At 45.0% G+C, this 16094-nt stretch overlaps 1 protein-coding gene across 1 annotated transcript in view; it reads left to right on the forward strand.

Annotated features, from left to right (window-relative positions):
* Positions 1-9207: 9207 nt before the first annotated feature.
* Positions 9208-16094, forward strand: part of NPC1 (NPC intracellular cholesterol transporter 1) — a 46701-nt gene continuing 39814 nt past the window's right edge. Inside the window, 1 exon segment of the mRNA NM_174758.2 lies at positions 9208-9343. Within this exon segment, the coding sequence (NP_777183.1) occupies positions 9287-9343 (57 nt within the window). The 5' untranslated portion in view covers positions 9208-9286.

Consider the following 16094-nt stretch of genomic DNA (forward strand, 5'->3'; position numbering starts at 1 on the left):
TTCTTATTTTTTGGCAATATTTTAAGATAATTTAAAAATATGAGTGAAGTCATATTAAAACAATTGAAGGAAGTTAATTAAATATCTTTTCGGTTTTTTTTTTGGCTGTGTCGTGAGGTCTGTGGGATCTTAGTTCTCTGACCAGGCAGTGAAAGCGCTGAATCCTAATCGCTGGACCACCAGGAATTCCTGAGATCCTCAGTTTTAAGATGCCTTGTCAGCTTTAGCTCTGGCAACAGAAAGCATGACTTCTCCCATCTTTGATTTCTTCACTCCCTCGCTAGAACTGAACCTTCTAATTTTTAAGGAAGGAAACGCTGCTATTGTTCCTATTTCTTGCAGTTAAACTTTTAAGAATAGCCTTAGAAAGTCTGCCATTTACAAGAGTTAGTCTTCCTATTTTGGCAAAGATAAGACCTAAAGCCATCCCAGGGGAAAGAAACTGTATTATGTGACTGAATCTTATGTGAAATATTATGTGACAAATTAGGAAAATACTAACGGCCAAATTCAAGTTACCTCCACACTAATGAGCCTAAGCTACACTGCAACACATGACTGGATTAATCACCAATTCAAGTATCCTTAGGGTGGTGAGTAATACTTTACCATAAGTTTGACCAACAATACCCCACTCCTGAAGTCTCATAAACCACTGACACTAAAGTCATGAGTTGTAGCCTAAGCTGTTTTAAATGAAGATGTCTGTAAAATTCAGCTTAAGTATGGAGTTTTAAAAGTTTATTGCAGAGCTCCAAAGAATTGAGGGCATATTTCAAAGAAATGACCTGCGTAAGAATGTTCATAGCAACTCTATAATAGCCCAACCTGGAAACAACTCAAATGTCTGCCATGGTATTTTTATACCATGGAATATGATCCAATAATAAAAACAAAAAAAAAGATGAACTATTGCTGTAAGTGATGTGGATGAGTCTTGCAGACATAATGTTTAGTGAAAGAAACCAGACACGAACGATGACTCAATTTGTTTGAAGTTCAAGAACAGCAAAAGCAATTTATGATGATAGAAGTCAAACTAGTGGCAAAAAAAGGGAAAAAAAAAAAAGAATGGCATGCTACCATAAGGTTCTACCTTGCTCTTTCTTGGATCACTTGTTCTGGAGGAAGCCAGTTCCCTGGTCTTGAAGACAGATGAGCAGCCCTGAGCTGTGTGGAGTGGAACCAAGGCCTCCTGCCAGCAGCATCTTGGAAGCAAATATTCCAGCCCCAGTCAAGCCTTCAGATGATGGTAGCCTGGCTGACATCTTCACCACAGACTCATGAGCCAAAACCACCCAGAACCACACAGAGCCCTGGCTGGCAGAAAATCTAATCTAATAAATGTTTGTTCTTATCATCCACTATGTTTTAGGATAATTTGTTATCAAGTAATAGATAACATAATATAAATATATAGTATGTAAGAACTTATTGAACTGTACATGTAAGTTTTATAGATTTTACATGTGTATTATATATTAATAAAAAAGAAAAAAAGTCTTTTACCAAAAAGAGGCTCTCAAAAACACTCAACCTAAAGCTCCCTAAGGGTTTTGCAGAAGCTTTAACTCAAGGTTTCCTATAGTTTACCAAAATGTGTTTGCAATGTGTAGATTGACAGAGGGAGTCAGGTGTGAGCTGATCACCTACTCATGTTTCCTGTGTTGAACTGGTCACTCTCCAATCATCTACAAGGTGGTTCTTTTAGAGTCAGCTCTAGTTGCTCTTCCTGGATCTTTTTGGGGGCAGTCTGTTAGCAAAATTTACAGTGTCTACAAAAGTGTCTACAGTGTCTCCATTAAGCCAAGTAGGCCTAGTGCCTAGGGCCCCTGACACTTCTAAGGTCTCATGAAAATGTTTTAATAGCAATTTATTTTAAAATCAGAAGAAAAATATAATAATAATAAATATATAATAATTCAGTCAGCTTGGATTATATCCATCTGTATACCAACGTGGAATTTTAAGTGTTTGGTTTCTTTTTTTAAGGAAGGAGGGATCCCCAAAGGCAAAGGTGCTTAGAGCCCACAAAAGACATCAAGCCGCCCTGAGCACAAAGAGGGATGCAATGAACTGAGTTGTGTCCCCCTTCCCCAAATTCCTACATTGACAAATTCCTAACCCCCAAGTAACTATTTAGAGACAGGGCTTTTTGTTTGTTGTTGCTGCTTGTGGCTGTGTCCAACTTTTTGAGAGCCCATGGACTGCAGCCCACCAGGCTCCTCTGTCCATGGGATTTCTCAGGCAGAAATACTGGAGCAGATTGCCATTTCCTCCTTCAGGAAATCTTCCTAACCCAGGGATCAAGCCTGCGTCTCCTGCATTGCAGGCAGATTCTTTATTGCTGAGCCACCAGGGAAGCCCCTAGGGCTATAAAGAAGTTTTAATAATTAAGGTTGAATATGGTCAAAAAGAGAAGAGGGCAGCAGAGTATGAGATGGTTGGATAGCATTACTGATTCAGTGGACTAGAACTTGGGCAAACTCTGGGAGATGGTGAGGGGCAGGGAGGCCTGGTGGGCCTGGGGTCGAAAAGAATCAGAGAATCATGACTTAGTGACTGAAAAACAACAACAATGGTCCTAAGGGTGTGGCCTTAACCAAATAGGATTTGTGACTTTATATAAGAGGAAGAGAGATCTCTCTCTCTCCACACACACACACCAAGGAAAGAGCACATGAGCACACATTGAGAAGCCAGTGTCTACAAGTCAGGAAGTGGGGACTCACCGGAAACCGAACTGACTGGCAGCTTGATCTCAGACTTCTCTGTCTCCATTACCGTGGGATAAAAATTACTGACCTTTAAGCTGTTCAGTCCATGATATTTTGTTAAGACAGCCCAAGCTGACTGACACAACAGGGCGGGGCGGGGGCGGGGGCGTTGTGGGGTGCGTAGATGAAGGGGTTGGGTAGGTAGCGGGGGTGGCAGCAAGAAATGAAAAAAAAAAGCAAAGTGAAGAGGTACCCAGTCCATCCACAATGGTCTCAGGTATCACCAGGTGAAGTCAGCTGCATCCTAGTACCCAAAAGGCCCAGCTCCATCTACATTTCTCATGATTAAATTTCAGCCTTCAAGTTAGAAACTGGGCAAGCTTGCAATCTGTACAGAAGTTAGGCCTTCTTTTTTTTTTGCCCCCTTGAATCATTGCCTACTTTGAAGCTTCAAAGTTAGCAGCAGCAAAACTAAGCTTCTATATTAGAAGAACTCAAAGTTATTTTATTGAAACAAAATTTTATTAATAGAAACATGCTGCTCAAATCACATTCCTTAGTCTCTAGAAGATGAGATGCAATGGCTGCTTAGCCAGTGAGGTAACCCAGGAGAATGAGGGTTAAAGAAGAGTGTTTAATGAAGAACATGTGATCATCTGTGCTCATTGTTATTAAGAAGGCAAGTGAGATGAGAACAAATAGGTTGTCATTGATTCTGCAACACGAAAACTAGTGATGACTTTAAGAAGAGCAGGTGTCATGTGATTGCTGAGGTTCTTGGACAGAGGTGGGGGGTGGGGGGGTGGGGGAAGGAGGGTTGAGGTTGGAGGGGTAGGGGGGTGCCTGGGGGAAGTTGGATCCCTATATCACTGTTCACAGCAAAATAATTCCAGGCAGATCATTATCTTCAAGAAATCATTAAAACTCAAAAGGAAAACATGGAATAATTTTTTATAACTTTGTAAACCATGAAATTAAAAGACACTTACTCCTTGGAAGGAAAGTTATGACCAACCTAGACAGCATATTACTTTGCCAACAAAGGTCCATCTCATCAAGGTTATGGTTTTTCCAGTAGTCATGTATGGATGCGAGAGTTGGACTATAAAGAAAGGTAAGTGCTGAAGAATTGTTGCTTTTGAACTGTGGTGTTGGAGAAGACTCTTGAGAGTTTTCTTGGACTGCAAGGAGATCCAACCAGTCCATCCTAAAGGAGATCAGTCCTGAGTGTTCATTGGAAGGACTGATGTTGAAGCAGAAACTCCAATACTTTGGTCACCTGATTCGAAGAGCTGACTCATTTGAAAAGACCCTGATGCTGGGAAAGATTGAAGGCAGGAGGAGAAGGGGATGACAGAGGATGAGATGGTTGGATGGCATCACCAACTCAATGGAGATGAGTTTGAGTAAACTCTGGGAGTTGGTGATGGACAGGGAGGCCTGGCGTGCTGCAATCCATGGGGTTGCAAAGAGTTGGACATGACTGAGCGACTGAACTGAACTGAACTGAAACTAGTAAATTAAGTATCTGCACTGTATATACTAGACCAACAGGGTAATTTTCTTAATAGTTTTTACAAATCAATATGAAAAAACTAATAGAAAATAAACAATACAGGGACTTCCCTGGTGGTCCAGTGGTTAAGATTCTTCACTGCCAATGCAGGGAGTGCAGATTCCATCCCCAGTCAGGGAACTAATCCCACATGCCTCACAGCACAACCAGAAAATATTCTTTTAAAAATGAAGAATATGGACAAAGAAATAAAATTGCCTATAAATGTATGAAAAGGTTTTTAATCTCACATATCATTAATAAAATATAAATTAAAGCATCAAAATCTTTTTTAAAATAAGAAATACAATAATTAAAATCACAGATGCTATTTTTCACCTATCAGAATAGCAAAGTTAAGTGTTGGCAAGGAGATAGAATCAGGTTCTCCTGTATGTTGTAAGCAAAGATGTAAATTGCAGTCTCTTTGGAGGGAACTTGACAATATTCAAAACTAAAATACACATTTCCTTTGATCCAACAATATATAAATTTTTCCAATAGTTCTATTTATATATGATTGTAAGGATTTAGGTATAATGATGTTCACTGCATTATTGTTTTCAGTAATGAAAAATGACAAACCAAACATCCAGTAGGAGATTGATTAAATAAATTATGTAATGAATCAAAAACTATTAACAGACTATTTCTAGCCTTCCCCTTCCATCTGTTAGGTGAAAAGAAATTTGTTTGGAATCAACGTTCTCATCTCTCTGCCTAAGGAAAATGTTCAGTAGCTTTTAGGCTTCTGTGATGCAGTATCACAAGGAAAGCCGAGGGCACAGAAACACGCAAAGCTTTGTGGAATCCAGACAAGCTCAGGAATGTGAGACGGCATAAGAAAAAGAAAAGTGAATTATGCAGTATTACTACAGACATACAAACACTTGGCATGTACCAGAAATGCAATTTGAGGCTTGAGTTATTTATTTTGAAATACTTTCTGATGGTACACTCCATTTCATTGACTTAGGCACTGCCCTGAGACTGGCCCACACTGCTGGCTTCAGAAATGTCACATACACACAATGAAATCCTGTAAAACTAGTAAAAGTAGTGAGGTAGAAAAGCATACTGCTTAATGTGAAAAAAAAAAAGCTGCAGGGACTTCCCTGGTGGTCCAGTGGCTAAGACCCCACGCTCCTAATGCAAGGGGCCTGGGTTCGATCCCTGGTCAGGGAACTAGATGCCACATGCTGCAACTAAAGATTCCAACAAAGATCAAAGGTCCCATCTGCCACAACTAAGACCTGACACACCAAATAAATAAATAAAGATTTTTTAAAAAGCAAGCTGCAAACTGTATACCATATGGCCCCACTCGTTTAAAAAGCCCACATATTTTACTCACAAACACGTTTTCAAATACATAGATGTCTTCTGGAGGATCTTTCTGCACATTGATAAAGATGCATACATGCAACAATTTCATTGACCCTCTTGTTTTGTCCTTTATTTTTAATGCAATCAATGTTGGATGATGTTATAATGATAGTGGTATTGACAAGTATTTAAACAAACAAACGAAAAGCCTCTCCTAGGACTTTGACTACATGTCACTTGAAATAAAAATACACAGTGTAAAAGTTGTGAGTTAAGTTTTATTCAGGGACCTTATTGAGGACCATAGCCAGAGAGACAGGCCTCTCAGAGAGCTCTGAGGACCTGCTCCAAAGAGGTAAGGGAAGAACCTGTGTGTACATGAACTTTTCCGCTGGGAAAACACATGTAATTAAGCATGAAAAGATTACTGCTGTCGACTTAAGATGCACAACGTGAGAGATGCAAGTTAAGTTTTATTGGGGGTAAAATGAGGACTACAGCCCAGGAGATAACCTCAGATAACTCTGAGAAACTGCTCCAAAGAGGCAGGGGAGAAAGGTCAGTTTATATGTGACTTTTGGTGAAGGGGGAATACATGCAATCAAGCAGATATTTTTCCAGAAGGTTTCTGTTAGTCTCGGGGAGCCTTCACTAGTCATGAGGAACAGTGTCACCATGAAGGATTTTAGTGCTTTTCTAGATATGAGAAGATATAAGAATTGGGCTCTTAGATTCAGCTCCTGATTTAAGCATCCATGAGCTAATTTGTAGTTGGCATTGCTAATCACAAAGAACAAACATTTCAAGTTAATGATTTTAGGGCTTTTCTAAATACGGGAAGATGGAAGAATCTGGGGTCTTTGAAATTTTCTCTTAGACATGCATCTTACCTGCTGCTGCTGCTAAGTCGCTGCAGTCGTGTCCGACTCTGTGTGACCCCATAGACGGCAGCCCACCAGGCTCCCCCGTCCCTGGTCCAGGCAAGAACACTGGAGTGGGTTGCCATTTCCTTCTGCAATGCATGAAAGTGAAAAGTGAAAGTGAAGTTGCTCAGTGGTGTCCGACTCTTCACGACCCCATGGACTGCAGCCCACCAGGCCCCTCCGCCCATGGGATTTTCCAGGCAGGAGTACTAGAGTGGGTGCCATCGCCTTCTCCGAATCTCACCTAGTGACTGGTATATCTAATGCACAGAATGCTTCCAGTTGTTTTCCATCCTAAATTGCCCTCAGAGCACACATGTTATGGACTGCAGTGACTAAGAGCTTAATCCTTGTGGAACTGAAGTGGCAGGCAACATTTTTTTCTTTACATGTGTTAAAACAATTTTTAGAGAAGGAGAAAATACACCATGATGTGACATAGATTATCATAAATGGTGGAATTATAAATGATGTTTTTAACTCTTGCCTATAAGTTTTCAAAATTGCTACCATAAGCATGGATTGCTTTATCAGCAAAAAAAACTTTCTCTTAAAAATAAGATACTTTATTTTTAAAATATATCATCGCCTTTTGGATATCATCAAAGCTGTACAAAATACAGAACTAGAAATATATGTATATAGCTAAAAGATCTTTTTGTTCTTATTTTGGTGACTGTGTGTATGTGTGTGTGTGCTTAGCCGCTCAGTTATGTCCGACCCTTTTCGACCTACCAGGCTCCTTTGTCCATGGGGATTCTCCAGGCAAGAATACTGGAGTGGGGTTGCCGTGCCCTCCCCCAGATCCCAACCCAGGGATTGAACCCAGGTCTCCCGCATTGCTGGTGAACTCTACTGTCTGAGCCACCAGGGAAGTCCATTTTGGTGAATAGTGGACATAATTTACTGGGTATCAAAATTTCTGCCCATCCAAGAAATATTTCATATGGTGCTTGAAATTTCCTTTACTCAATTCAATTATTTAGTAAAGGTTTTTGTTGGTTGATTGCCTGGTTTCCCCCGTTAAGTACTGGAAGGGTAACTAAGCCACTGAGATTTTGGAAATATATTACAGAGGTAGTTCGTGAATTGGAATGTGAATTGGGACCACCTGGAGAGCTCATCCTCCTAGGGTTTGCATGGGGATGGGTGTCCAGACTGGGGCCCATAATTTGCATTTCTAAGAAATTCCCAAGGATGGTCCTGCCATCTGGCTCAGTGACAACATTTTGATTACCTCGGAGAAGGCAATGGCAACACACTCCAGTACTCTTGCCTGGAAAATCCCATGGACGGAGGAGCCTGGTAGGCTGCCGTCCATGGGGTCGCACAGAGTCGGACACGACTGAGCCACTTAGCAGCATGATGCATACCAAGTTATCATCAGTGGGAACACCAGGCACTTGAGGGCAAGCAGATTCATGAGGCCAGGAGATCGCCAAGGCTGAATGTCCAGAGGGAATCCCTACAGTTTAGTGCCCGGCCAAGCAGGTGTACATTTCAAGGCTGAGGAGGTGGGGAGGCAAGTCGGTAACTGCAAAGTCAGTCAAGGGGACAGTCGCCTTGTAGAATAAGGATGAGAACATTACCTGATCATGGTCCTACCTCCACTGGCTTTGATCATTGCTACAGATGTGTATTTAGTCTTTTCACTGTACATTGGCTTCCACTGTGGGGAGGAGGGATCCTTACGTCCATTTTCCTAACTTCAAAATGGAAATGACTGATGCTTTTGAGTGATCTTAATAATTAAATCTGAGGGGAAATGATACCAGAAGTGCATATAACAAAAATAAGTGTCAGATCAAAAAAAGTATAAGGCTCGAAAACGAAGATGCTTATTTATCTCTGTGTTACTTCACTTCACCTAGAACTTACGGACTCTGGTCCCACCTTTGCGTCAAACTTCCCGGGGGTGGTTGCGGGGGTGGCTCTTCTCCCACGGGCGGGTTCCCTGCCATGCTCTGCTCCGCCAGCAGATGGTGTGGTTCTAGAACTTTTTTCAAAAGTGGGCTGAGAGGACAGAAAACAGAGATTGGGCGGCTCTGAGGCATCGCCCACTGCCACGCTCCGCCCGCTCAGCTCTCCGATCACAACACTGTCAGGCCACCGCGTGGCGCCGCCCCCAGCTTTGCCAGAAGTGCCTAGGCACCGATTCCTTTGGGTAACTGGGTTTGGAAAGAGAACTTGCTCGGGGTGCTAATTGGGTCCGCTGAGAAGTGGGATCTTAATTGGGAAAACTGTCCCCACGCACCCCGATTTGCTAAAACCTTCTCGCCCTCCCATTTCCAATCGAGGAATGACAAAAAGGGGAGAAAGGAGTTAAAGCATCAAAACCACACACTGTTGCGGCAACCCCAGAAATATCCTTCCCAGGCCAGATTCCAAATGTTCAGCTCTACCCGGGTCTCAGAGTCCCTGGCCCCACGCCGCGGCTGAGGCGGAATTAGTGCAGAGAGGGGACTGGGAACCGGCTGTGACAAGAAGCGGTCCGGGCCCCCACTAGCCTCGCCCATTCCCCGCCTTCTCCCCGCCCTCACCCGCTCCGGCCCCGCCCCAGGACGGGCTCTTGGCTCGGAAGGTTCCACCCAGAAGTGGGAGGAGCCGACGACTCCTTCGTCCTTCCTGACCTGCGCGCGCATCCCGCCGCAGCCGGCGCTTGGTTTCCTCCCTCCGCGGGCGCGGGAGCCGGAGACAGCCCGGGGTGCCCAACCGAGCCTGCGAGCCGAGTCTCTCCGACATCCGCCGCCCGTCGCCGCGGCAGCATGAGCGTGCGCGGCCCAGCCTTCGGCCTCCTCCTGCTGCTGTTCTGCCCGGCGCAGGTGAGTGGCCGCCGGCGACCCGGGCAAGCTGTGGGGGACGTGGTGGGGCCGCGAGTCGGGGAGGGCGGCGGTCTCTGCCGCGACTCCGATGCCTTTCTCCGGCCACGTCCTCTTCCCAGTGGTCTGGAGGACGGTGGCAGCTGGGGGCTGCCTGTTTGACCTGTTTTGAGCTCATTTCATCCGTGGTCATCTGATTTCTGGGTTTAGGATGTGGGATCAAGAAGGGAGGAAGAAAATGAGTAGAAAGGGATAGGATTATCATTTTAACCTGCCTCCCCACCCCCCTTCATTCTGCCATTTGTACAGGAATTCTTTATAAATTTGTTTAGGAGATCCGACTTCTCCCCTAAAGAGGAAGGAGAGTGGGGAGGTAAATAAAGGTTAGTCTGGCACCAAATCGGAACTCACCTGAGTGCTTCACATAAGGCACCTTGGTCTTCCAGAGACGGCAAGTTACTTCTTATCCGCTCCCTTTACCTCCATGGGAACGGAGGCCCGCAGGTGCAGGGGTTAATTGAATTTCGCCTTGTCACAAACCTAGCGGTGTAGAGGATGGGCCTGGAACTCCCAGTCCTGACTCCTTGGGTCTGCTTTCCTTGCTTTGGTAGCCTTGGGCGTGAGCACCTCACTGCTATTTGTGTATCTACAGTTTTCTCCTTGAAAACTGTGTGGTTGGATGTTGTGGGGGATGTCTAAGGATCTAGTGCTGATTAAACCAGATCCAGTGGGAATCCCAAGCCCTGGTGCCCACTCATAGGCGTGTCTATGATGAGGGTGTAGTGAGTCACAAGGGAAGGCTGATGAAGGGGTTCCCTGCACTAGAAAAACCTCTCTTTGAACTATATCGTTCTCAGCAGGGGTTGGGTGAGGCTGACCTGGGAAGGGCCTCCTGTGGTGGGGTGGATAGGGGGTGGCCAGCCGTGTGGGCTTCTGGAAGAGCACATGTCTGGTGCCTGGTGGGGAGGAGAGGCAGAGAAAAACAGGTTTTCGGAAGGTGGTTTGGAATGGGGTCAACCCGTAGACCACCTGCTAGCTCTGTGGCTTTGGGCTCATTACTCTTCCAAGCCGAACTTTTACTGAAGATAAAACACATCATAGGATTATTGGGATTCTTAAGTAACATGGTGTATGGAGGGGCCTCATCACAGTAGTAAAAACTCAAAGAATGGTAGCAGTTATTTGCTTTGAAAATACAGCTGTTTGGTTTCCTTTAGGTTTTAGGTCAGGATCTAAAAGGCAGGCTTCTGGTTAAGTAGCTTTAACTTATCTCTGAAATCGGTCAGTGCCTCTCCTCCTAGGACTTCTGGGGTAGGTCAGAGGTTGGTCACAAGTTACTTGCAAAATTCCTGGAACCCTTGAGAAGGTTTGTGAATTTGAATTGAAAACACTTATATTGTATTTAAGATTGGCTCCCTCAGGCTGAAAGGTGAACCCATTCCTGATCTCCTTAGGAAAAACAGTTTTGATGGCTTAATTCCTACCTAGGCCTCATTATGGTCCAAGTTCCTCAAGAGAAAAAAAAAAAAAACTTTAAAAAATTACAGTCAGGAGATAGACCATCATGAGGCCTAGGTAGGAATTAAGCCATTAAAACCGTTTTTCCAAAGGAGATCAGGAATGGGTTCATCTTTCAGCCTGAGAGCATTGAAGAATAAGCCTCCGAAATGGGAGCGAATGTAGGTTATCTTTCCCAGTCTCCCCCATTCCTTGATTGATGTTGTGATCAATCATTTTACTAGCATAAGTAATCAAGGGAAATGAGTTTTTAAAAATTATTATTATGATTAGCAAGTGGTTAAAAAGAAGACAGCTAGCTGAATAGGTCTTTGTATTCCTTCAGTGTTTGTCATATCACCCAGAACAAAGAACTCTCTTTCCTGGGTAACCCTTCCCCTCTTTCCGTTCCTAAAAGGGACTCTTGTCAGGGTGTTAATGGATGACACATTACCTGTCCGGAAGCCTAGAGTGGGCCATCTCTAGCCTGATCTTGGGTGCTTTGTCTGCTTTTCTCACCCACAGCTCTGTGAAGGGTGTTAGCTCTCTAGCTAAATAAAAGTGCTGTCAAAACCCTGCCCATCTTCCAAGGTCCAGTTCAAAAGCTTCATCATCTATAACATTGTTATTCCCAACTAGAATGCCTTTCCTCTGAAGTTCTAAATGTTCTTTATTTAAATGGCTGCAGCAGCTTTTGGTGTTTTGTTGTTGTTTAGTCACTAAATTGTGTCTCTGAGACCCCATGAACTGTACCCGCCAGGCTCCTCTGCTGTGGGATTTCCCAGGCAAGAATACTGGAGTGGGTTGCCATTTCCTTCTCCAGGGGATCTTCCTGACCCAGGAATCGAATCTCTGTTTCCTGCATGGCAGGTGGTTTGTTTACCACCTGATCCACCGGGGAAGCATTTATAGGCTGGCACAAGACTTGGCATTAAAAGACCTGGTACAGATCTTGATGCGTCCTCTTACCAGGAGTGGTCTTGGGCAAGGCAGCTGCTTCCTCTGTAAAATGGGTTAACAACTCTGCCTACCAGATGATTCATATTTAAAGTTCAGCAGATGTTCCACTTGGCCAATAACGTTTCACAGCCTGTTCCTGGCTCCAGTGTGGCTTCTCCAAAAGCCAGTGATAGATCAGAAGTGGATTTAGCCTGCTGGCCCAACCCTTGGTTCAGTTGTCACCTTGTGTGAACATTCCTTAGGGGGGGAAAAAAACACCTGGGGACGGTATACACCCCATCCGCTTTCATGGTTTTATTTGATCTTGTGGCTATTGAATTATTTTTCAAACTCGTAGTTGCTGGAGCTTACCTAAGACCAAACTAGTAGTATAACCTCGAGCAAGTCAGTTAAACTGCAAGCCCAGGGCTTATCTATAAAGTGAAGACTGGCTGAACCCATCTAACTCTAAAATGTATCTTAAATACCCATCTGAAGGCGTGCCTGGTGCTCACACAAATTATCATTTGTTATGTGGATACGTTTATCCCAGATTGGCTATAAAACAGAACTCCAGAGAGTTGTGTCAGTAAAAGTCAGACCAGTCCAGCCTCCACCTCACGTGTCCTGTCATACTTATTTGATCTGCCTACCTGACTCCAAAGGATACAGAGCTTAATCTCTGGACAGCATTCTCCGGGCCACCCCCTCCACCCTTGTCCTGGGTTATCCTGACTGGCCACACCAGCCCTGGTATTCCAGCCCTCGCCAGAGCTGAAGCTGGGCGTGTCTCCAGATTCTGCCTGGAGCTTTCCTCATCCAGGACATCAGCAGAGGTGAAGGGACCCGGCCCTGCGCTCCACCTGTGTGGGCTGGCCAGGTTACAGGCATGGGGCTGGGGACAGTCCTGGATCCTGAGGAAGTGAGTCAGGACTTGACGGCTCCCTGGAGTTGTACGTAAAGGGTAGTCACTAGTTATGCAAGTGAACAGTCCTGTGTAGCAGGAGGGGCACGGTAGTGGACGGGCCAGCCCATCCCTGGCATGTTGTCACAATCTAAGGATACATCAGTGTACAAGCCGAGCTGGAGTTCAAACAGTGCAGCAGCTGTGGGATGGGCATGGTGGGGGGGACGGGAGAGACTACGCCTACCTTAGCATTCAAAACCTTGGTTCTCATTATTGGTTTTGTCACTTACCAGCCAGGTGACCTTGGAGAATCCTCTCTGAGTTCTAGTTTTCTTACCTGTAAAAGTCTGCGATGCTACTCCATAGGGTGTCTGATAAAGAACCCAGGGGAGGAAGGAGAACTCACTCAGCTTTATGCCCAGAACCTGGTTGATGTTCAGTGAGCAACTGAACATGAGTTACTTAATAGCCTAAAGTATAGGATTCTGTTGCTGATGATCAGAGCTTCTCCACGTGATAAGATGTGCTTTCATGGAGATCCCAATTAGAGTCTACCAGAGTTGCTGACACATAGCAGCTGGGGCATTTTTTTTTTTTTTTAACTGTCCTGAGCTATTCCTATTATTATCGAAAGATGCTTCCCTATGCAGTCACATATCCATTAATTAAATTTTAGAGCATGTTGTGAAATAGCCATATAGCTTAACCTTTAAAAGCAGAGACATCCTAGCCTTGTACTAAATTCTGGGTTAAAGCCGAAGTCACTTCTTACATAATCCAGTCAAGCTCCTTTAACTCACCGTGTACGTTTGGATGTTTTCTGAATCAGGGAGCACTGGATGAGATATTAAGATTTCAGAGGAAGTATAACCCCCAAGCTCTGCCCTTTAGGATTCTACAGTCTTACAGGGGAGCCAAGACACCAGCAAGAAAATACTCTTGCAACCTCTGCCCACATACACAACTTCTCCATTCTCATAAGTATATGAATTCTGTTTCATCCTGGAGCAGGAGCCTGCAAATTAGTTGTGGATGGTTTTCTTGGGACACACCCATGCCCATCTTTTACCTGTTGTTTGTGGTTACTTTTGAGTTACACCAGACAAGATTGAGTATGTACCACAGACACCTTAGGGCTCATAAGCCTACCATATTTAATATGGTATCTGGCTCTCTTAGGAAAAGTTTAGGAGTTTCCCTGGGTGGTCCAGTGGCTAAGACTCTGTGCTCCCAATGCAGGGGGCCTGGGTTCTATCCCTGGTCAGGGAAGGAAACCCCGAGTACTGAAACTAAAGAGTCCAAATGCTGCGACAAAGATCCCATGAGCCGAAACTAAGACCCAGTTCGGCCAAATAAACACGTATGTGTGTGTGTATGTGTGTTAGTCGCTCAGTCGTGTCTGACTCTTTTTGACCCCATAGACTGTAGCCTGCCAGGCTGCTCTGTCCATGGGATTGTCCAGGCAAGAATACTGGAGTGGGTTGCCATTCCCTTCCCCAGGGGACCTTCCCAACCCAGAGATCCAACGCAGGTCCCCCACATTGCAGGCAGATTCTTCAGTCTAAGCCACCAGGGCAGCCCAAATAAATAAATATTAAATTAAAAAGAAAAAGTTTATCCATCTCGTCCTGGTGGATCCACAGGGGAGCTTATGGAACGGGCGTGTACAGAGCTCTGGGTGCAGGACGCCTGGTGACTTGAGCATTGAGGAGGGATGCCCATGAGCACCTCTGAGGCCACATCTGAGGTTTGCTCATCTGTAAGTTGGACATAATAATAGCACCACCTGCCTCTCCCCAGGACCGCTCACATACCAGGTGAAAGGAGTCAGAGTTAAATTCAGTGTTGGCACTGAGTCTTGGGTGAGGCTTGTAAAAAGGGAGGCTGTCCCAAGATGTGGGGGCTGGGGGAGACTGAAATCTGTGGAGAAAACAAAGAACAGCAGACAAGGGCTAGAGTCTGTCCTTGGGGACCTGGATAAATACAGTTAGTTCAAGTAGAGCCAGTCATGGAGGGTAATCGAGATTGTTTGAGAATATGTATTTAAAAGTTAATTCACTTGTGTTTGAGTAGGTGCATCTATATAGGTTTACCTTTCGGGGGAAATTGAAAGCCTGGAAGACCACGATCCAATACATCAACATTTGTTAAATCTGAGGAATGGGATAGGGGTGGAGACCCGAGGGGGGCGCCCCCTGTTATCTCATGTATACTTGTGATGTCTGAATAATTGTGATCGGTGGGTATTCTGTAATTAAAATCTATGATCATTTATTTTTGACTTTTTAGGAATTGGTCAAGTGCTTAAATGCTTAAATAAGATAGTTCTTGTGGTCACGAGTCACCCTGTAAGAGACTGGTGGGTGCCCATGAGATGAACTGGGAAGAATTATCCTTCTTTGGGCTTGTCCCCCCACCCCACCCCCACTGCCCCCCTCAGTGGAGCTTTTGCAACACTTATTACTAGAGACGCTGGGTGTGTTAGTGACATTCAGACCCATGGTGTTTCAACTGATGGAATTAAACAGATTACTCTGTTTAATCTCAGTATAACCAAGAACATGCTCTCTGCAGTCCTTGCCACTGGACTTTTCTCTTAAGTGGTGAAGGACATCTGAGCTCTTGTTTTGTGTCAAAATACACATAAAGTTCACGGCTTTAAAGTACAGTCAGGGACATTAGGTATATCACATGTCGTGCAGCCACCACCAACCATCTCCAACACTGGGCTCACATGCAGTCTGGTGCCCTTGGAGCTGTGTGTGTGTGTGTGTGTGTGTGTGTGTGTGTGTGTAGTTGCTCAGTTGTATCTGACTCTTTGCGACCTCGTGTGTGTGTGTGTGTAGTTGCTCAGTTGTATCCGACTCTTTGCGACCTCTTGGACTGAACCCACCAGGCTTCTCTGTCCACGGGATTCTCCAGGCAAGAATACTGGAGTGGGTTGCCGTGCCCTTCTCCAGGTGATCTTCCCTACCCAGGGATTGAACCCAGATCTCCTGCATTTCAGGCGGATTCTTTTCTGTCTGAGCCACCAGGGAAGCCCCCCGTTGGAGTCCTGGCAGACCTCAAACCTTGGTGACTTTCAGTATCAGCAGGATCTGCCCTTCCTCAGGAGAGTGTGGGTATGAAGCAGCAGCAGGTGTTCTTGTATCAGTAAAGGCAGCTCTCACCCAGGCACCTTGCCTTTGGAAATCACGTGGTTCCCTGGGAAGACAGGTATGTGGCCTGTGCCCAAGCCCTTGGTCTGGGTGTCGGCTCCTGCCGCCCTCACATTCCAGGGAATCTTCCAGGGATCTCAAGGTGCAGCCCTTGTCTTTGTTAATAAAGTCCTGGCCGATGGAGTGCTGTGGCCATTTGGAGACCGGAAATTCTGGTCATTAGGACTGCAGCTAGGTTCTAGACTGGCTGCAG

Source organism: Bos taurus, chromosome 24 (genome assembly GCF_002263795.3).
Source record: "Bos taurus isolate L1 Dominette 01449 registration number 42190680 breed Hereford chromosome 24, ARS-UCD2.0, whole genome shotgun sequence".
Lineage (NCBI taxonomy): Eukaryota > Metazoa > Chordata > Mammalia > Artiodactyla > Bovidae > Bos > Bos taurus.